The 22,868-nt window shown below is 45.6% G+C and overlaps 1 protein-coding gene across 1 annotated transcript; it reads right to left on the reverse strand.

The window, feature by feature from the left end:
* Window positions 1-7,521: 7,521 nt before the first annotated feature.
* On the reverse strand, window positions 7,522-20,595 carry OSGIN1 (oxidative stress induced growth inhibitor 1). The gene is made up of 6 exons (XM_053399511.1): window positions 20,467-20,595; window positions 15,147-15,258; window positions 11,981-12,117; window positions 10,919-11,110; window positions 9,853-9,944; window positions 7,522-8,653 (listed from the first exon to the last, which is right to left on the reverse strand). Exons 2-6 carry the CDS (start codon window positions 15,202-15,204, stop codon window positions 7,681-7,683), a joined length of 1,452 nt encoding a protein of 483 aa, XP_053255486.1. The 5' UTR covers window positions 15,205-15,258; window positions 20,467-20,595; the 3' UTR covers window positions 7,522-7,680.
* Between the last annotated feature and the right edge of the window lie 2,273 nt (window positions 20,596-22,868).

The following is a 22,868-nucleotide window of genomic DNA, read 5'->3' on the forward strand; positions in this document are numbered from 1 at the left end:
TCAGAGTGGACCCATTGAAGTTACTAAACAAGATCAACTTAGGCCCACTAATTTCAATGGATCTGCTCTGAGTAGGACTAGCATTGGCTACCACCCAAAGTTTCTACGAAATATTAGTTGAGTTTTTATTGTTTGCGCTAGGGAATAACAATAGGGATGTCATCTATAGTTAGGGTCAGAGTTGAGGCTTAGGAAAATGCTGGAGCATTTGTTCAGGGGTGGAACAAAGTAGACACAATTGTTGTCATGGCCCAGCCTGAACAGAAAGCCACACTAAAAGATTGATTTTTTACAAAAGTGGAACAGATATCATGTGGCACTACCGGTTTTTCTTTTCTTTTCTTTTCTTTTCTTTTCTTTCACTTCTGAGCTAAACTAACACGTGTGTTTGCAGAGTAGCAAAGCTGTCTCTTGTCCCTCTCCCAGTTGTTGCATTTGCACAGGGCCCTTTGGTGCCACAACTCGGATTTCCTTGGGAGCGTCAGGGCAGGGTGATCCTCCCTGGGGAACATCAAAGCCTGCAGATGAATGACAGATAGTTGAAAGCATGTTCTACTCTCCCTGGCTTGATCCCTTTTGTCAGTCTGACCTCTTCCCTTTTTAGCTCCATCCAACTATGCAGCAGTAAAGTTTATATTTCTCTCCCGCTGCCAAGATTGTGTCATAACCATTCCTGACTCCATCGCTGGCTTCAGATCAGTCTTCTGCTAGACCTACTCCAGAATACCTCTTCCCTGAGCCCCTTGTCATATTACTACCATGCCAAGTGACACGCTGTGATGTGGTCTCTATAGTCCATACCCCTTCCCCACCCCCTGAATTCCAGGTCCCTCTCACCCCCTTCCCATCCGGTCTTTTCTTGGAACCATCATAACAACTCTTCCTTTGAACAATGTTATAGCGCAAAACCCTTCAAGAGTATCAAGTGCAGGTTTTAGATGGGAAATGTTGGCTCAGCACTTGCACCGTGGAATAAAATGAACACATACCTAAAATGGTACATATACCACAGTGATCTACTAATGGCAACCCATGTCAAAAGTCTAAATTTTGGCGAATTTCCTTAAAAATTGTTCAAAAACTCCCCTAGTGTGTGGGGATGGCAGAGCTGGTAACTTTTAAATGCAAGTTCTGAAATTTCCATGTATCTTGAATGCCTGTGATGGGTATTGTGATCCAGATTGTTGTCCCTGTTTCTGAAGAGTCACCAGTTATTAGCTAACTATAATCTATGCTGACGCTGGCTCACTGTGTTTCTCAGTAAATCAGACGTTTTCCTGTAAATGATGCTGATCCATTGACCATATGACTTGGCAACTTGTTCAGCAGTGAGTACACACACGCTGCAATCCATGCCGGGACTGAAAAGCTCTTTTGTTGCATTTTGCTTTGTTGTGTTCCTTCCCTTGGGGAAAATGAAGCTACTTATCTGGCCTCCCATAACCTTCCTGAAAAACACATTTGCTGTTAGGGAGCAGGGACGTGGAAACCTGTGGCCCTCTAGATGTTGAGAGACGGCAACTCCCATAAATCTTGCTCCTGGGGCTGAGGAGAGCTGTCCTTTGAAATTCACTCTCCTCCAAATTTTGTGATGCAGTTCTCCAAACAGAAAATGTTGTTACAGAACTGTGTATATGTGAATGGGTGCATAAGAATGCATACTTCAGTGAAACTCACGTACAAAAAAAGCATTATATTTGGGGGAAATAGCTTTGCAGAAATGTGTCTGTTGTGTGGTCTTGCCTGCCTGCCACTCTTTCCCCTGGAATCTTCATTTGGGAGACTTGCCCAGAAAATTATCTTGCAGTGTAGCCTTGTCTCCTCACTTGGCTACAGGAGGCCCTGAAACAGGAGTCCAATTACTGCAAATGGCATCTCCATCCTAGCTGAACTGAAGGCCTGGGCCCAGCACACAGGCCTGAAACATGCCCCTGTGTCAGGGGCTCAAGAGCAGAAGCACAGGGGAGAGAGGAAATGGAGAGCGAAGGGGAGGGATCCGAGGGGAGCGTAGGGGAGTATGACAGTGACCCGAGAGATTCCATGAGCTTCTCCAGCGAATCAGAAGATTCCCAGAAGGGGGCGCCGATGGTGAGGGCAAGGGGGGTCCCAGGGGGGAGGCACCAGAAGCAGGGGGCCAGAGGGGACTCCCAAGGCAGCAGCGGGGAATCAGGACCAGCTCCCCCACCAGAGCGCAGTGGGGGGGAAGAGTCACATGTGTCAGGGCCAGCCTCTCCTCCAGCAGGGAGAGAAGATGAGTCAGGGCTAACCACGCCCCAATCGGAAAGTGGGGAAATGGAGGGGAGGTCAGTTCCAGCTAGCCTCCCCGAAGGAGGGAGTAGTGACAGCAGTGTAACGGTCAGAAGGAAAGTGGGAGGCTCGGCGCGCGCGCCAAGTTCAAATGTACAGGCACGCGGGACAGCAGGAAACCCGGATTGGGAGCCAGGTCCTAAAGCCCGACGGAGGGAGGGGGAAGAGTCAGGGGACTCAGCGTCAGAGGAGTCTAGGAAGGGAGAGACCCCGACGGGCAGGCGGACCCAGAGGAGAAAAGAACAAAGGAGGAGGTGGAGCAAGGCTAGAATCTTAAACTGGTGTCAGGGGGGAGGAGATTCAGATGGAGCTTCGGCGGTCTAAGGTTAGAGATGTAGCGTTGCACGCTGCGCTTGTGGAAGTGAAACTGAACTTCAATAAAGACTTTTATACTAAACAACGAAGCAGCGTTGGTCTTCTGTGAGCTGGGACCTCGGGCAGCGCTGACACCCTGTTTCACTCAAACAGTTCCCACAGAGCCAATAAACAGGCTTGAGAAATCGGATCTTTGCAAATTCCAGGTCAAACCAATCTGATCTGCACCTCCCTGGAGAACTCAGCTATCCACCCTCTCACAAAACATACCAAACTAAGTTTTAAAAATGTGTATTGTGAGAGAAAATTCATGTAGGAATTTCAATACAATTCTAAGTGTGAATTACTTTTTTTAAATCACAAAACCATTTCAAAACAGCAATTCAGATTCATGCTGGAACAAAACAGAGCAGCCCACTTGAGTGAGCACCACAAAGAAAAGTGACCCACAGCTGTTTCATCTTTCAGTGGGCTCTTAGGCAAACTTGGTCCCTCCCCTTTCTCCACTACCCATTCTTGTCTCTTCCTCTGGCCTTAATCTGTGCACTTGCCAGGGCCGGCTCTCCCATTTGGCAGAGTGAGGCAGAGTTGGGGCAACATGAACGGGCAGGAAGTTGTTAGTTACTGGTGCTGTATTTTTATTCCCACGGAGAGGGACTTCTGGGATTATCTTTCTCAGGTGCCAAAGTAACTTGACTGGCCTTGGGAATGCTGCAACTTGACCTAGGGGCAGGCGTGATGTATGCCACCTCAGGCAGCAAAATCGGAATAACATTGGAGGGCTGTGGAATTTAACAGTGCAGAATTGTTGGGGGCTTGGCAGTCCCCCAACAATGCCTACTCATGGCACCAGCCCCATAACTGGTTCACCTATGAATTGCTCTCATGGCCTGGTCCTATGAGATTGTTTACAATGTCCCCAGTTTGCCATCACATAGCGAAGTGAAAGGTCATGTACAAAGGTTTCGCCTGTACAAAGAGTCTGCTTTATACATCCTTCCTGGGTGACTGGTGCAATCTCCCAAATCCATGATTAGCACTCTTTTTCTCCAACTGCAAAACTCCAGGTGATGTAACTTAAGATCAGCCATCAAGGGGTAAACAAAGGAACACTGGATCTGTTGGGGATATGACTTTCCCACTTAACATCTTCCTAGTCCCACTTGCATTTTGCATGAAAATATATTTCTGCATATATTGCACTCTGCAAGAAGGTGAGGAAACACAGCCGTAGCCTCACTACAACTATGCACAGGTCTGCTTCTGCTGATCTGCAGCTGCCCACCTAGCTGCGACTTGATCGCTCAGACTGGAATGTTCTGTATGAAGAGGGGATGACGCTCAGCTTCAAGGGCTTGAATGGCAGAGGGAGAATCAGCAAGTATCATCTCCATAAATACCCCATATCCCCACCCCACTCATTTAGACACACCAGTTTACAGTCCTTGCTGATGCAGGAATTTGAGAGTTGGCCAAAGCATCTATTTTTAGCAAAGGCCTACAGCCCAGTTATTTATTCTTATTTCTTTTTTAGGCACAGGCAGTTGGGAAGCCAATGTGGTGCAACGATGGAAATTTACAGTTCATGAACTTCACTGTGGCTCCTGGAACGGAGATAGACTAGTATAAAGAGAAAAGGTATTTGCCTAGTTTCAGAAGAAATCAGGGGTATGGTTTTGCACTTAGCTTGAGGTCAGGGTGGCCAAGTGTCCTGTTTTACAGAGGATGGCCCTCTGTTTGAAGGAGTTGAATTGGGATTCAAGATGATCTTGACAGGTTAGAGAACTGGGCAAAAATGAATGAGTTTCAATAGGGACACATGTAAGATTCTACACTTAGACAGGAAGAACCAGCTGCACAAATATAAGATGAGGGACATCTCGCTTGCCAGTAGTACAAGTGAAAAGGATCTATGGGTCTTAGTAGACCATAAGCTTAGCATGAGTCAACAGTGTGATGCAGCTGCAGCAAAAAAACCTAATGTTATTCTAGGCTGTGGCAACCAAAGTCTAGTATCCCAATCAAGGGAAGTCATAGTCCCACTCTATTCTGCCTTGGTCAGACCCCACTTGGAGCACTGTGTCCTAATAAATAGTTCCATAGTTTTGTGGAGTGCCTGACCCTTGCAGGACTCTGAGGAGCTAAATGTATCAACTTTCACTTTCAGAAATCCTGGAAGTTGGGTGGGGGCCAGGAGACGGTGCTTGGGGCGGATCAGGCATAGAGTTGCCCAGGAAAGCAGAGGTCAGCACAAAGCCCCGCAGCAAGAAATTCCACCTGCCAGCAACCACCTTGCTTCCCAAGCCTGTGGGTGCAGCTGTGGAGCCATTATACAAGCTGCACTGTGTAAAGTGGCTTGCTGAGATTAGGGATGGATGAGTCTGCCAATGTCCAGCCAGTGCCATTTTTACACGCTCTGGCCTGGGGCACTGCTTGGAATGAACTAGTTTGGTTTAACCATTTTCACTCAATTGGTTCAGTGATCTCCAAACTGCACCTGAAAGTAGTTCCTGCCCTGGCTCCCACCTTGGATGAAAGATTCTTGCTCTCAGCATGGGAAATCCCCAAATCCTTTGCTGATAAAATCAACCCATCTTCTCAGCATCAGTTCCAAGTGCAGGATATGTGGTTCAATGGTTCATAAGCCGAGTTCTAGGATACATGGCTAAGGAAATACACTGTCCCAACACGCCCCTCCCACTCTGCTTTCAAAGAAAAGTGGGACACCAGTTCTCACCCCAAGTGAGAAGACTGCTTGCAAGCAAGTGCTACTTCAGGCAGTGAGGTGATTTGTTCATGCTGGTGACAGGACCTATATCCAACCTTCTGAATCTCCCTCTGACTCCAACCCAGCTGGCTCTGCCAATGGCCAGCTGCTTTTGGGGGGGGCTATCCTTGCTCTCAGGAGGTGGAGGACTTGACCAGCTCCCCCTACCTCCATCCTGGCCAGGTCTTCTGGTGAAGACAGGATGGAAGCTTCCTCCTAATTTGTTAATTTGACATGATACAAATACAGTGGTATCTCGGGTTAAGAACTTACAGCAATTCATTCCAGAGGTCCATTCTTAACCTGAAACGGTTCTTAACCTGAGGCATGCTTTCGCTAATGGGGCCTCCCACTGCCACTGGTGGGCAATCTCCATTCTTATTCTGGGGCCAAGTTCTTAACCTGGAGCAACCACTTCCTGGTTAGTGGAGTTTGTAACCTAAAGTGTCTGTAACCCAAGGTACAACTGTCTCTAATTCCTCAAGCCTTTGTAGCTGGGACTGAAGTCAGCAAACCTGCACCCTAATGTGCATGCAAAAAAATACACAAGTTAAAACATGCACAGTAAGTCAAAAAGAAAACACAGCCAAGCCATTTGACCTCTAGCTTGGCAAATTCTGCTCAGATTTTCTGTTTCACTTCTCTCTTCTATATGGCTGAAGGAGATTCATGAGGGCAAGAGCTTGCATGGGTTGGTTGACTTCCAGCTCACTATAGCTTCTCTTCCTCCACTGAAATGTGTAAACTCAGAAGTTAACGCAAGTTCAGGGGTGTTATTTAAGGATAAAACTGTCCAAGGTTGGCTGTGCTAAAGGAGCAATTCAGGAACTTAGGCACAAATAGTTTGCTCTGCAGATCTTACCTGATAAAAAGAGATGTGAGCCCTAGATACTTATTTAAGCCACCCAAGTGCATCAGAACAGAAATTACTGCTGGCTTTCCCTGGTTGAAAATGTTGCTAACTGGGTACTCTGTGTCCCAGCTAGGCACTGACCTTGGCAATGAATAATCCACATACATCCCCATTAAACAGAACACATTTGGGGCAATAACTTTGCTTAAGGGTGGAGAGACTACACATTTGTAAAATGCCAAAATATTTTTATTTAAAAACAGTATACAAAAAATACTCCACATATATATAATAAAACTTTTAAAATCTTTTTGAAAAACCTTTTGCTTATAAACCAGCAAAATTTAAGTTTATAAAATTCAGCATGTAGACCTAAAGTCAACAAGGGGGTATTGAAGGATTTCCTGAGATTTCAGCTGTTGCATCCATGATTGCTTAGCTAGGCTACTCAAAATCCACACCTCTAAAGGAGAGCAGGAGAGCAGCGGGCGGCAGGTACAGAAGCCTTTGCCAACGAGTGCTCTACTGGTATTTTGGACTACAGCTCCCATCAGCCCCAGACAGCATGGCTGTGCTGCTTTGGCTGATGGGAGTTGCAGTCCAAAAAATCTGGAAAGAACCAGGTTGGAGAAGGCAGGGCTACAACACAATATTCAACATCAGGATGCCCTTAGAATACCCACAAAGGCAGGTTATGTCCTTAGAGCTACTTTAGGAACTTGCCAATTAGCTCCTGAAAATGTACTCTAGAGGATCCCCCCAATGTTTGTGGGACTTTGGGGGAATAAGGGGCTACTGCCAAATGGGCCCAAGAAAAACCCACTTGGCACCATTAGTGTATCAAAAAAATAAAATAAAGGAGCCAGCTCAGCCCAGCGGTTCCATCGATCAAAGCATTGCTTAGATCCCCTAATCGCTTCCAGTGGTTTGAGACCCGCGGGCACTGCCTGGCTTTAAAAAAAATAAAAATAAAATTAAGTTTACAGCTTTGTGCAACTTTGGATCCAAGTCACGCACTCTTTTTGAGTGATGCTTTCTATTTCACAGCTGTTCAGAATGGTATTTTTTTATGGGACAGTGAAGATTAGGGAAATCTACATAATAAATGTGAACACTGATCTACATTCGAAGGAGACCCTGTTGCCAATTTCACTCTGAGTATCCAGAAACCAGCAGCTGTTCCAGCACCTTTCCACTTATTGTGTGCCAAAGCCTGCATAGAGCTGCCTCCCCAACTTCTAAAGCAGGGAGAAAAGGTTGGGCATGTGGCAGCACGTCCCGCAGACACATTGTCTTGAATCTGCGACCTGGCCTTTCAGAGCAGACCTACCAAATGCTACAATGGAGAGACTTTATATCTGGTAGACTTGCATGTGTTCAGTTCCCCTCTTCTCAAAGGCTGCTGTGGGTCTTTCTCTAAGGGGAATGTCCGCAAGTGTTATGGGGGGTTGGGGTTGGCCTTCTTCAGCAGAGAGCTGGCCACCGCCAAAGCACCACCTTGCACAAACCGCACAAAATTGTCCCCAGCTAATGGTCCCATGGCATAGAGTCCCTTCTCGTGGACAGACTCGTAGGTAAAGGGATCAACATCGATGGGGTTCCTCTTGGAGCTGACCGGCTGCTCACAGTCCACCGCCAAGTCCACACCGTTGTTGGGCAGGTAGGTTAGGTTAGGGTTGGAGCCGATGAGGACAAAAGCCATGGAGATGTTGTGTATTTTCTGGCGGCCGCTCTTATCGCAAAAGATGCATTTCCTGTCCTCTGTGAAGGTGACGATGTGGTGCTCAGGAAGGCTGACATAGCATTCATATGGCCCCGGGTAAGGGATGGCCTGCTCTTTCATCATCTGGTGGACTTTGTGGTACTCGGGATACATTGTCTTAGGGAGCTGGTTGAAGATGAGGGCTGGGTCATTGACCTTTCTGCGGAAGGCGTGAATCACTGGGATGTTGCAATGGTGAGCAAAGAGGATGGCATCTGCCGCAGTGAGCCCAGCGCCAACAATCAGGATCGGGTCGGACATCATGCCAATCTCCTTGTTCTTTACAGCTTCTTCAAGGGCGGAGAGCGTGTGGTGGACAAATGGAAGGTGCTCCCCTTTCACCCCTAAGCGGGATGGGCTGTCGTATGTCCCTGTGGCCAAAACCACATTTTCCGCATACACAGAGAAGGGCTGTGTACCACTGACCGTCGTGAGAAACCCGTCAACTTGGAAGAGGCTCCCACTGTCTACCTGGGGGTTGGTTTGTGGATTTTGACTGTTGTAGCAGGAGTCTACATCCACACTCAGTTTCTTTACAGACGTCACAAGAGTTCCACAGCGAAAGTTTTGCTTTAACCCTTTCTTTGCCACATAGTACTGATAATACTGGACTATGTCTCCTGCAGTCGCCCTGTTATTTCTGAAGCCCCTGTAACAAGAATATGACTATCAGTACAGACAGATGATCAAGGAACACATTTCCTATAGCAACTTATTCAGGCTAATCTTCACCACCTTGCATTGCTCAGCAAGGTGTCATTGAGGCAAATTCAAGGTATTGTACACATTTTAACTTTTAAAACAGCCTACCTTCCACATTGGATCATCAATTATCACTGGACTATAACTCACATCATCCCTGATCACTGACCATGCTGGCTGGGGTTTATGGGGATTGTAGTCCAACAATGTCTTGAGCCTCAAGGTTGGAGCATGCTGGTCTATGACCCTTAGCAACATTTGGGTACCGAGGCTGAAGAACACTGGTTCAGGCAGCATTGAACTAGGGGCACCTATGCTCTGACTTGGTATAAGTCAGCTGCCTAAGCTTCTACTTCAAAATACAGCCAGCTTCAGTGGAGTTCACTGCAAGGTGCCCAATTCATAATAACTACAGCTCACAGAAAAGAATTCATAATAACTACAGCCCACAGAAAAGAACGCCCAGTTATCAAATTCTGTGGATTGTATTCAAGGTTACAGTAGTTCCTTTTGCATCTTTGTTCTACTTATCTTTTGTGTTTGGGCTTGTACACTCAACTGACTGCTTGTTGACTCAGTCCGCACCTGCAGAACTGAGGTGGAACATCCCATTTACAGTTAATCAGTTTTACCCAGAGGGCTTTGGGTGGATTACAAGCAAAACGCTAGGCAGAGGCAAAGCCACCTTTCCTCCCCATACCAGCTGAATAGTGCCTCCCGCAAGACATCCCAAATAAGGCATTTGAAAAAATTCCTTCACAGTGACTAGACTGCAACAAGAAGGACTTTTTAACATGCATTTATTTGCTTTTGTGCAGTCAAGAGGTTTCTTTGATCATGGGTGGTCATAATAGGACAGGTAACACGATGCCTTTGATCTACTGGGCTTACTAAGTACAGAGCCACTGTGAGGCAATGGTTAGAGTGTGGGACTAGCATCTGGGAGATCAGAGTTCAAATCCCCACTCAGCCAAGAAGCTCACTAGGTCAGGCTGGGCCAGTCTCTCAGCTTAGCCTACCTCACAGGGCTGTCATAAAATGGGGGAGGGAGAACTATGAGCTCCTTGGAGGAAAGTTGAGATATAAATGCAAGAAATAATAAGGAAAGCTTCTCATTTGATTATTTTCATCCAAGAGCAAGCGTACCTTTTCTTCTTACTCAACCAGTCTTTGAACTGCAGGTCAGGAAGCCCCATCCAGTCTCCCTGGCTCAGTGTGAACATGGATCCCTCAATAGACTAAAAAAAGAATGAAGATATCACATAAATCAATGAATTGTGGGCTGGAGGTGGATGAAAGCTGCACTGCAGTGTAGCAAGTCTCATGGGGTCTCTGGCCACCCCTTTAATTCCTTTGCCTATTCTAAAAATAAATGTGGGTGTTGCAAGAGATTAAGTGGAATGTTCAATCTTCTTTTGGCTTGTCATAAATATGCAGAGCCACAGAGTAGCCTTCATCAACAGAGTGTCCACCACATGTTTGGACTTCAACTACCATCAATCCTAACCCACATGGCTGTGTTGGCCTGGGCTGATGGGAATTGTGGTCCAAAACATCGAGAAACCTGCCACAGGGACTAAATTGGCTTACGTCTAGCAAATCCAGCACATGCTTTCTACCATTATTTCTTCCTGCTGGAGTTCACCGATAGAGCAGAAATACATATAAACAGCTCAGAACTTGTTCAGATAAATTGCAGTTCAAGCACATCCCATAACTCCATAGTTAGTTGACATATTTCAACCCTGAACAGGAAAAGTCTAGCCATCTTGCAGATTGCAATAGGCCAGGGATGGTGAACCTCAAACTCAGGGGCCAAATACACCCCCTCAGGCTCTTGGGATTCTTGCCTGGGTGGAACAGGTCCTGAAAGTGTGGTAATGTCACTTGCTTGCTGGGAATAGAGAGCTGTGGGTATAGCTCTCTGACTTTGTGTAGCTGAAAATTACCCTATCATTCAAAGGTAAGACCCATGCCCACTGCCCACTTTTGCCTGTGGTCCCACACCCTACAGACATGTGGTCCCTGGAAGGTTCTCTACAAGGTAATGTGGCCCTTGGGTTGTAAAAGATTTTCGACTCCTGTGATGGGTCATCCCTCATGGATGAAAAGATCAGCTTGGGTTGAGCCTTAAGGGACCAACCACTTCTAAGATGGGTCAACAAACTGTTGCCACTGTTTTAAAGGATCCAATATACAGAATTGCACTTACATGCCAGGCTCCTCCAGGAAGGTTTTTGCCAAGAACCAGATGAGGAATGGCTCTGTCAGGTTGATGTGACCAAGCAAGGACCGAATCTGCAGTCCCACCAAAATCAGTATCTGGACGCATCAGGGCATCAAAAAGGAGAGCAACTGGGCTGGAGGATCGCCCTTCCAGACCTTCAGATAGGTACTCAATATCCTGGAGGGAAAGAGAGAACTTTTGATGAACACCAATCTTCTAATCATCACAAATTCTGGATTCAGAAGGCTTAGTTGTGGGCAGTCATCGGGAGAGCCAGTGTGGCATAGTGGTTAGAATGTCAGACTAGGACCTGGGAGACCAGGGTTCAAATCCCCACTCAGCATGAAGCTCACTGAGTGACCTTGGGCCAGTCATTGCCTTTCAGCCTGAGTACCTCACAGGGTTGTTGCAGGGGTTAAATGATGAGGGGGAGAACCATGTGTACCACCTGGAGCTCCTTGGAGAAAAAAGTGGGCCATGAATGAATAAATGCTAGATGAATGTACAATCCCTTTCCTGTTTATTCTAAGCGGCACTCCTTATACCCTGGACGCACTATTTAATCCAAGGATAAGGAATGGAAGTCCTTATCTCCTTTACACATAAATACCTCATAGGCCACGTCTGACAGGTGGGCCACCCCATCCACTTTTCCATCACTTGACAGAACAGTGGCATGAGACAAGCCATTTTTGCCATGCGGGTGATCAGACAATTGTCAGGGCTTACATAAGCACCACGTACCCTGGCAATTAGCCAATGGTTCTTCTTGCAAAGGACTATCTCACAAAGTACTGGTGCCACCAATAAGCTGATTGATGGTGCCTACAACCCTTGCTTTGGCCCAGCTGTGTCTTTAGTCATCTCACACCTGACAAAGGGGAGGTGGGTGCCTCATTGGTGCCTACCGGGCAATTGCTTTAATATACAAGACTGCCCCTAACAGGGCCAAGATCATGCTTCACTTGCTCTAAAGCAGAGAATCATTTTAGAACCCAAATTCCCTCTGTTGAAGGATGAACCAAGGGTGCTGAGAGCTGTACCAACCTGGTCTAAGATGGAAACCTCAGGTGTCTCTTCCAGTTTCCTTTGCAGAATGGGATTCGGATGAACAGGGTTCCTTCGGACATAGGGAATGTTACCAGACAGTAGGTAGGATAAGCAGATCCCCGAAGGGCCATTTCCTGAAAGAGAAATTAGATGGCTCCATAAGGCACAGTGTTTTATCCAGAGATGGAGGCTCAGGTCCCAGGTCTTGGGAAGGTTCTTCAGCTCATCAAGCAGGCCCAAGACATTCTGCTGCTGGAGGCAAAGCATCAAATGTTCTCCCTCTAAGTCACAGGGTTCCAGAAATTGATCCCACATAGTTTGCCACCTGCCAGCCCCTGTTATTCAACGTGGTTTGGCAGGTAGCATTGTGCCGCAACACCAGCTTTCCTGCAGAAGGGTTGCTGTTGCTTACTGGAAGAGGAAGGGGTGAGATGACATGGAGGTGCAAGAAGCAGTCCACCTGATAGGAAATTGCGATGGCAGCTCCACCCCACCCAGCAAGCATTCCTGCTAGCTGGTTATCTACTGTTTGACAACTGTGTTTTTTGTCCAACAGATTAAGTCTCATATGTTCCTAAGATAGCCACTTTCGTAAATCTACATAAGTCATAAAGTACACTCCAATTGAAGTTTACATCCCAACAATTCTCACACTCTGGAATCTGCTGTCAAATGTTTGCTACTGCAAAATCTTTGAAAGGCTAAGGCTGGTGCTGAAAACCAAATATAATTTCTGCTGTGTTTTTTTTAAAAAATATGTTTTTATTCGCCAGCATTTTAAAATTGGTTTTGCTGCTTGTGATGTTTTCAAGCTTCAGTTTTGCAATCGTTCAACACTGCCTTCATGCTGCACATTGTCAGGTTCTGCCATTTTTATCCTGCTTTTAATTTTTTCCTCCACGACGCCTAAGGAGCAACAGCTGTTGGGCACCTAATGAATTTAGAACAAAAGTAACAACATCTTCAGCCAGCCTTGGAAACCAATAACTATTTCAGGCAGAGTTTCCACAGGGTTCAGTCTCCCAGCCTCCTTCTGAGCTGGATTAATATTTTACAGGGCCTTTGTCTAACCATCTGCCACTTTTTGAAGCTCAGTTCTTCACTAGAATGTGTCCAAACCAACAGCTGCATAATGCAAGAAAGCTGGTTAGGGTGACACAGCAACCTATCAGAGCATTAGTATCCCTATGCTATTTGGCACAGTCACCACATTGTAAAAGCCAGCTGGGAGGAGAGATTTCTCAAGGAGCTATATTTAAAGTGCTCCCTCTCCCCTCCCTGCTTAGCATCAACCAAAGAAGGTCTCAGTCACGGATACTTAATATTCGCAGGGACACCATCCACCCCCATGCTATCCAAATCCTGTGGGGTGCTCAGGTGACCAGCTGAAACTTCTGAGCCCACACTGATACTTCTTTGGCTGCAAAGAACATTTATGGCCAATTTGGTCCAGTAAAGTTGATGGCCAAAATCCACTGCATTTACTGTAAGTGCCTGCTTCTCATCTGAAGTTGAGCCTGCATAGTACAGGTTATGTAAGGCTCCTCTTTGCAAAACAAAAACAAACAAACCTCTGAACAGCCAGCAGCTAGGTAAGGCAGATAAGGGCTGGCAAGCTTTTTAAACTGCTGAAAAGGGGAGAGGGAGAAAAGGAAAGGAGGGGAGGTAAGCAGGGAATTAGGCTGCAGTCAAGAACCAGTGGACAGAAATACTCAAAGTTCCCTCTCTGCCTTCTGTGCAGGGGAAAGAATATTTACAACCAGGCTCAGGGCAGCAGTGTGGTGCCCTTCATATGTTAGGGACTACAACTCCCATAATCTATGACTATTGGCCATTTTGACTGAGGATGGTGGCAGCTGTAGCCCCAAACATCTGGAGGACACCACCTTGGCTACTCGTGAGCTTGCTCATACAATTAAGATGAGATGGGTGGTGAGGTTTTTGAGCAACAGAGGTGGAATAAGGGAAGCTTAGACCAAGTCAGACCACCCACCCCCATCTTAGTAATTGTAGCACTAATGAGCAGCAAACAGTTTTCCTACATAATGCTTCCTTAATATAAAATCCACCTAATTTCTCTGTTGCTACTGAGGAACCTTTGTCTTTCATAGGGATGGACAAAACTGTGAATTTCTGTTTCTCTCAGTTGCTGTTTTCCAATCTTAAATTCCGTTGTCACATTTCCACACCAGCATATATATTTTTTAGGTCCTCACAAAATACTTGGCAGCATTTTAGTGTGCATTTCTCCTAATGTGCATACTTTTGCACATAATTTTCCTCTTTATTGCAATCAGTTTTGCCAATTATAATACAATTTTCATGCCATCTTCAGAAATATATTCATTTTTGTCAGACTTCCCCCTCATATACACATTTTTGTGCATAAAATGTATGTAAATTGGAGAGCTGTATTGCAAAATTTGGAGAAGTGTGAATTTCAAAGGACAGCTGTGTTTTGCTTCACATATAGTTCTGGGAAGTGAAAATTAGGTGGGCTCACATTAAAATGGAACCGACCCGAATTTCTTCCCCACTCCTGTGCCTAACAATGGAGACATCTGGATTTTATATTTCCAAAAATATGGAGGATCAACTATTATTTGCCTCTCCTTGCCAGCAGTCCCTCATGAGACCTCAAAGCACTCAGCAAAGCCTCATCTGAATGCCTCCACTCTCTCCTCTAACATTCAGTCTTAAGGCTGTTGCCTAAATGCAGATTCCCTCTGTGGCTCCAGTATCAGCCAATTCCCATCCCCTTATTGTGATCAAGCGATCTGGAGATCTCAAAACTCTGCATGCGCTTTCATAACATTTTGGTTTGATTAATAAAATGATTGTCCTAATCTGGATGTTGTTGACATTTCTCTTTGGGGGTAAAACCTTTACATTTTTATATAACTCTTCTGTTTCCCACAATCTGTGTCCCTGTAGGGGGGGAAAAGTGTCCCAACAAATTCCCGTTGCATGCAAAGAACTGCAACCCCATTTGTTTCCAGTAAGCAAGCTTGTGTTGGCAGCAAAAAGGGAGGGGGGATACCAGGACACTTCTTGCTTTAATTATAGCTCTTGGAACAGCAGCTTGAGGCTGCTGAGCACATGGTAGCCTGGCGAGATAACGAGCCCTGGCCAATGTAGATTACTCCCCAGGGTGTATATTTACCTATGATCACTACAGGAAGAGGCTTGGCACTGCTCTGCTCCAGATGTGCATGCAACATGGTTGGGCGCTCGCTCACTCTCCTCCAGCAAAGTTCGAGGACCTCCAAGTCAGTCTGCAACAATAAAGCCAAGCAAATATTTGTTATCACCAGAACATTGTCCTCTCCCACCACCCTGATAATGGTGGGAAACTACTTATGTGCATGTAAGAGCAGAAAAAAGTACCACCAGCAGCCAAGTTTTAAAATGGAAGAATTCTGCATGCTATGTCCACTCCACTTTTTGAATTTGCATCTTGGTTGCAAAGCTTTGTCTTTCTCCCCACTCCGAAAGGTGAGATTCAAGTGCTTTTTAGGAGGCCTGTGACACCCCAGCTTTCTGCAACCTGCAGTTCCTCATTGTCAGAGGAAGAACTTCTGAAGAACCGCTGAGAATCCGGAGCAACTTAGAATCCTCATCAACACACTGACATGAGTAGAGTAGGGTCTACAGTGCAACAAGGACAGCAACACTGGGGGTGGGGAGAAGCTAGGAAGGTCTCAACCCCAAACTCTCTCATGCAATTGTATTTGCATGGGAAATTAGAGTTTATATGATGCCCAATATCACTTCTATGAGGAACTATCACCATCACCACCAGTCAAGAAGCAGGTCATTCTTCCAACCACAAGCAATGTTTAAATCAACCCAAAGGTAGTAACGCAACCAAATTCAAGCTATAGGTTCTCCTCATTTTCTTCTCTTTGCTTTTCCAGAGTTGTTGAAAACCAAGAATCTTCAAAGCATCAAGAATGGAGAGGGGAGTGGGGGAGCTGGGGGAGAAATTCTTGAAATAACTCTGCTTTTTGGAGGTTCTTAGTCACCAGAGCACAACGAGTGGAGATAGAACTTTGACAACTTTCCAATAACATTTCCCCATAAGTTTGGCAAGTAGCCCTGGGCTTGGCATGTGGCTTCCTCAAAGTCATTCCATTACTGTAACCTGGAGGCAGAATGTGGTGTCCTTCAGGGCTACCAGGCTGAAAAATACAGCTACTGCTTCAAAATTGTATGAAGCCAAGTTCTAAACTAGGTGTGTGACACAAGCCCTGTTGAGGCACTATGCCCTTCACAAGATGAGGGGAAGTTTGGGGATGAGCTACTGAAAGTCTGCAGATGAAAGCATGCCATACTCAAGCAGGCTTTCCACACTCACAAACTAGAACCCTGATTATCCAGGTTCTAGATCACACTGGAATACCAGTTGCTGGAAACAACAGGAGTAGACAGTGCTCTTGTGCTGGAGTCCACAGGCATCTGTTTGGCCACTGTGGGAACAGGATGCTGAATTAGATGGGCCATTGGCTGGATCCAGCAAGCTCTTTTTATGAAGCATACATTTTTCTTTTTTCTTTTTTAACAAGATGTATAGATTGCTTAATTGGAAAAAAAAAACCTCTAAGTAAAATGCTCTGTATTATTTTATAAAATAATTAAAAATATTCATAAGAGAATGCTGATAAAATCAAGCAACATTAAAAACAGGTAGACATAACAGAAAGATTTCCGAATGTAGATAAAATTGGCAGTCATGAATACATAATTTCGAAATCATGTCTGGATAGACTTGCCTAAACAAAAAAGTTTTTAGTGGGCGATGAAAGCGACTGTCTGGCATCAATAGGCAGCTCATGCCAGAGCACAGATACTGTTATGTTAAAAATTCATTGCGAGGGCAGAATGCGCATTAAGACACATTTGGAGAAGTGGGAGCACTGCAGACTGAAGCAGTCAAGTGGGCACATATGGAAATCCCCACGGGACCTCTTGGGGACCTCTTGGTAGTTCCACCTTCCTCAGAAGTTCAGGGTGGGTTTGGAGGCCTGGAGAGGGCTTTCTCTGCGGCAGCCTCTAAGTTGTGGAAATCCCTCCCCACAGATGAGCTGGGCACCTTCACTATACAGTCTCCATCATATGATGAAGACCCACCTCTTTACACTGGCCTTTGGCCCCTGAGAAATTATATTTTTAGGACCTGCCCTATTCTTGTGACTGTAACTCATTTTAAACTGTTTTTAATGGCGGATTTTAAATTGTTACGACTTGCCCTGGCACCTCAGGCAGAAGGGCGAGGAATAAATCAAAACCATCACCATCATTCATCAAGTAAAATGGTCCTAAGGTGTTCAAAGTTTTAAATACTAGCAAAAGCAGAGGAGGCTCCTAATCACATGCTTCAGCCCCCAACGTGGTGGGTTCTGGGGATGGGCAACAAGGACGTGACAGGGAGCCAACACCACACAGTTTTGTGAGTGTGTGCATGTGAATGGTTGAATAGGCCTACAGGAGATCTTCAATTAGGACCTTTCGCATTGGTTTCCTATAGCTTCTTTGAAGATTGGGGAAGTAGTGCTGGGAGAAGAGGTTCAGCCCTTTCCTTCATTGCCCTTTCCCCAATCTTAGCCATTTCTTGCCTGCCTGCCCTATCCTGAGACCTACCAGCTAATTTGGAGGAGGAGGAGGTGCTATTGATAAGGGCAAGGGAAGCCACTTCCTCAGTCTTTAAAACAGCCACATAGGGGTCTCTCTCTCTCTCTCTCTCTCTCTCTCTCTCTCTCTCTCTCTCATAAAAACCCAAACAAACCACAAGAGACCTTAATCAGTGGTCACATCCAATTTAACCTTAGGAGTCTGGGGTAAGGAAAATATCCCAAAGCTTCTCAGTTTGTTGTGCTCAAATCCATATATTTCATTACATATAAAGCATATAAAGATTAGTTCCTTTTCCTCAATCTGTGTAAGAGATGAAGAACAAATAACTTCAAGTGGTATGAACTGTGACTGAACATACACAGAAGGCATATTGTAGCTGTGATTCACTTTCTATGTTCTCCTTGGGGTGCTTTCCTTGTCTGACTCATCTTCATAAAAGGGACAGGTGAAATATATTAATCCATTATGTTAGAATGATTATTGTTAGTCACATGTAACTTAATTGGCAGATTTAGTCACAGACCTAAGGCTTTCTGCCAGAACCATCCAACTGAAAGTTTACACACACACACACACACACACACAGTAGCAGAGATCAATGAAACCCATTGAGTGAACTGAGTTTGGGGGAGACAAAGGACAGTGCTTTCCCCACAGACTGCCTAATTCACTAGTGGAACTTACTGCCACAAGGTGCAAAGGCCACTGGCTAGGATGACTTAAAAGAAAGAAACTAAACAAATGCACGGAGGTGATACTGATCAGTGGCTGTCAACCACAATAGATTTGCCATATTCGGAAGCTGCCGTTCTCTGCATTTCAGATTCCAGAAGTTGGAGGCAAGCAGGGCTCTGTTGCCTTCATACCGAGCGTGTCAATTTTCCAGGGACATCTGGCTAGCTGCTTTTGGAAGCCAACCTGGACTATTGGTCCACCAAGCTCAGTATTGTCCACAACAGGGCTAGGAGCATCTGTTCCTCTCCAGATGTTGGGACTACTATCATCCCTAACCATTGGGGCTGCTGGGAGTTGGAGTCCAATAACATCTGGAGGTCCATGGGTTCCTCATCCATGGCAATAGCTCTCCAGGATCTCAGGCAGCGGTCTTTGCCAGCCCTACTGGGAGGTGCCAAAAATTGAACCTGAGCCCTTAGCATGCAAGCACATGTTCTACCACTAAGTTACAGTCCTTCCCCATTTTTTGCCTGATTCAGCAAGGTTCATCTTAGGTCAAGGACAAGGAATGTGTCTCTCCAGGTGCTGTTGGACCCCAACTCGCATCAGCCTGGCCAACATAGCCAATGGTCAAGGGTTAGGGGTGTTGTAGTCCACAGCAACATCTAGAGGGCCACCAGTTCCCCACCCATGCTTCAGGTTCTTAATCAACTATGTGCATCCCACAAGGACAGCTGCCTATGTAAGATTATGCTACAATACAGGGTCGCAGCAATCTGCCATGTTGCCCCATCACTCTTATCTCTATGGCTTAGCTTTTAACTGCTTGTCACCTTGTAATCAGAAGCACACACTAACAAATTTGACAACAGTTCAATCCTGTGTCAACAGCAGTTGCTCTGGGAGGAGGAGCTTATATCACTTCAAGAAGGGTCTCTTATCTAGGCCAACCTTAACCCCAAACAGCCTTATCCCTCCTGGCCCTTTAGCTCCTGAATATTCATTTCTCATCGCTGGAGGCAAGCAGGTTCCCAAGCAGACAATGTAGTGCCTTATTGCCACTTTGCAAGGTCACATACCAGGTTCCCACGAGTCAATTGCTTGGCCATGATGGTTTCAAGGTAAAAGAGGTTAAGTAAGGGGATTAGAGGGGAGCATTGAGGAGCATTTGGAATAGCAGAGTTCTTCATTGAAGGACTGCACTCATAGCTCAGTGGTACAGCAGCAGCTTTTGCATGCAAAAGGTCCCAGGTTCAATCCCTGGTATCTCTTGGTGGGCCAAGTCTTGCCATACATTAAGAACACGGTCTGAATGCAAAATGCATGTGAAATATTGCCCTTTCTGTCCTCATTTTATGGCACTCCATAGTTGCCAGCAGAGAAAAAGTGTGCTAAATACATAAACCTGAGTTTATTATTCAGGATGACTTCAGAGTTGTGAAATCGGCCTTTGATCCCCTGAAATTGCTCTCTGGTATCTTTCCACTCTTTTGTAACTGATCTGCAGATTCCACATTCGCGCTGCCAGCACCAATATCCCGCTGTGGTGATAACATTACATAACCGTACTCAGCAGAGAGACCTCCCTCTGGCCAAACCACGCCAGGCTCACCCATGTTTGGCCACTGGAGTCAGGGAGATGCTTCCAAGTTGAAGAAACTGTATCTTAGAAATCCTACACCAAAGGTAAGCGATAGCATTTCTGCTAGAGTATCTACCAGTGATTTCATTAGGACCCAAATAGCCTTTTACAAAAGCATTTTTCCGCCTGCACACAGCTATTTTGAAGCAAGAGGGTTAAAAAGTTCTGCCAGCCATACCAGTCTGACAGGTGCGTCCCAAGAATGCAAAGTCACATGCCGCCAGACACTCCTTTGATTCCGGTCACTTCAATTTTGAATATACAGTGGAGAGACTGTCCCCTTGGCATTTTCCCACACTTCCACACCACCTTCTGCTTTCTAAAAGGCAGAAACATCTCTGTTCCCATTTGTCAAGAGGAGTGCTTCCCTTCTGCTCAGCTGATTCATACCCCAAAAAAATTCCCCTAGCATGAACGAGGGTGAATTCTTGGTTATCTGGTGCCTTTCTCTTTTTAAAGCACTTATTTCTTGCAATGCGGACTGGCAGTCAACTTAGCAAACCTTTTTGGCATCCTTCCAGTGTCATCTTACCTTGGAAAAAGTCTGCTGGATCTCAAGGAAGGCCTGTCAGTCACAGGTGTCCCTCTAGCCAGAAGAGAATGAACCAGCCGGCTGTTTCGAGAAACTGCTTCTCTCCCGCCCTCCCTTCTCCAGCTGCAGTTTAAATATATTACAGGCAAGTCTCCCATCCAGAGGAGGCGGGGCTCAGGGCCTTGTGGGCAGGGCTAGGAAACTCTCTCATAAGCATGAGTCAGCAGCAGCAGCAGCCCAGTCATTTACGCACTTTTATGAATGGAGCTACACAGTAACTGTTACTTGGGGGGAGAGCACAGACACAGCCTAGAATGAAAAAGAACTGGATAAAAAGTAGCCTTGACACTCCCCTGGTGCCAAAGGCATAGAAGACCATTTTGTAGATTTTGTTATCTAGAGCCAAAGGGACAGTAACAGTGCAGTGCTGGGATTACTGAACACAGCTGATCTGAAAGCAAGACCCACTGAACTCAGTGGAACTTATTTAAATCACTTGAAAACAAATGACAGTCAAGAGGTTAGAGTGGATTCTTAAAAAAAAAAAAAAGGAAGTTGCTCCAGAAGTAGAAATACTGTAAAACTGCAGTTTCATTATATATTTTTTACTGGTCTTTAAAAGTCTGGGCAAATAAAAGCCCTAGCCTGATACCTAACACTTAAACTGCACACCAGCATCCATTCATTGGAGTCAGGGCAGCACCACAGGAGAGACTGTTTTCCTAGTTGAAAGCCATCTAGCATCTGGAGGGTGGGGCACAGAGACCAGAAACCATGATCATAACAATACATGTAATATTCTTAACATTCTTATTTCAGATGCACCAATTGTCCGTAGGTGCCAGGTGGCATGCACCAGTGATGGGGGATGTTTTTCAGCCCAAAGGCCACTCTCCCTCATGAGCAACCTTCCAGGGCGGGATCTATGTGCCAGTGGGGGGCAGAGCCAGAGGAAAAATGTAGGCAGAGCAAAATATGTGATTCCTCCTTTTGTATCAGCAGCTACATTTCAGCCACACAAGTGCTAGAGGTTTTTTTACACATACAAACACCTCTCCCTCCATACAGGTTCTTTATGACAACATATAATTTAGCCCTGTATCTGTTATGCCCAGTACCTTTTTAACAAAATGTTACTACTGTGACCCACTTGCCCATTTCCTCTCCAATGCTTTTGTAGGGAACCATCATTGCCACTAATTTTATAATCTCTAATTGCTCCCATATTTTCCTGATTAGTTCAGCTCTCTTTTTCATTCTGTTTTTATCCCAAGTTTTAGCATATCATACCCTTGCAATGGTTCCTATTCTGCAAATAAAGTTTGTATATGAGATCATCTAACAATCTCTTGTCGGTGCACATAGTTCAATAAGCATAACCATTGGGCTACTTCTACATGTCTCTGAAAGTTGGCTGGATTTTGGTTCACATCTTGTTTTGGAAAGTGCAAGTCTGTAGGTTTGTCCTTAAATGGTGTCCTTTTAATATGGTGTGTATTTTTGTGTATTTTTATTGTAAATCACTGTGTGATCTTTGGATGAAGGACAGTATTAAAAATAAATAAATAATAATAATAACATTCTATGCATCACAAAAACTTAGCAGCCACCATTCCCCTCTCACTTTCAAAAACTGCAAAATAGAGGCAATCAGCTGACTTGCTGAAATCTCAAATGCTTTTATGCCTAGGCAACGGCTTGTCCGGAGAACTTCCCTCCATTGTGAACACTGCCCACATTCTTCCTGTTGCAGTGTGGAGTTGCAGTGAACGGGTGAGATCAGCGACAAGAATTTCATCACATCATGGCCAAGAACTTTCACCTGGTCCCATGCTGTTTGTACAGTGGAGGAAATTCCATTTATGCTACGAGGTAGTTGCAGCATACCTAGAGAAGAGGATGTTGGGCTGCTTCCCCATGCCCAGCCCCACATGCTTCTAAGAATCAGCTGCCTGTAATGCTGGCAGGTTATGCACTCATTACAAAATACAGAGCGAGGGTGCTGGTTGATGCTTGCCACAGTCTACATTCCATAGCACACCCTGCCTTGGCCCGTTCAGTCCTGCTAATGAGAAGTTTGCTAAATAGTTGCAGTAAGAATACGTGGAGTGCCACCTGCAGTTATTGCTTCTTTCACTGGCTGGGATGGCCCTTCCACCCCACCCTGTGAGGGAAAGCAGCAGAATCACCTTCTCTAGGGGCAATGAGATCAACTGGGCCACACACACAGCACCACCCAACCTGCACAAGGTTCACTCTACATGCCTACTCTGTCACTTCTGCTTTGGCAGCAGTACCACTCCCCACTGCCCCCCGCCCAATGCTCCCACAATGGGCATGTGGTGGCATTTTTGAATGGGAACTAAGTTTGGCTCCCATTCATGGCACCATCTTAAGATACC

This window comes from Podarcis raffonei, chromosome 8 (assembly GCF_027172205.1).
Source record: "Podarcis raffonei isolate rPodRaf1 chromosome 8, rPodRaf1.pri, whole genome shotgun sequence".
NCBI classification, from domain to species: Eukaryota; Metazoa; Chordata; class Lepidosauria; order Squamata; family Lacertidae; genus Podarcis; species Podarcis raffonei.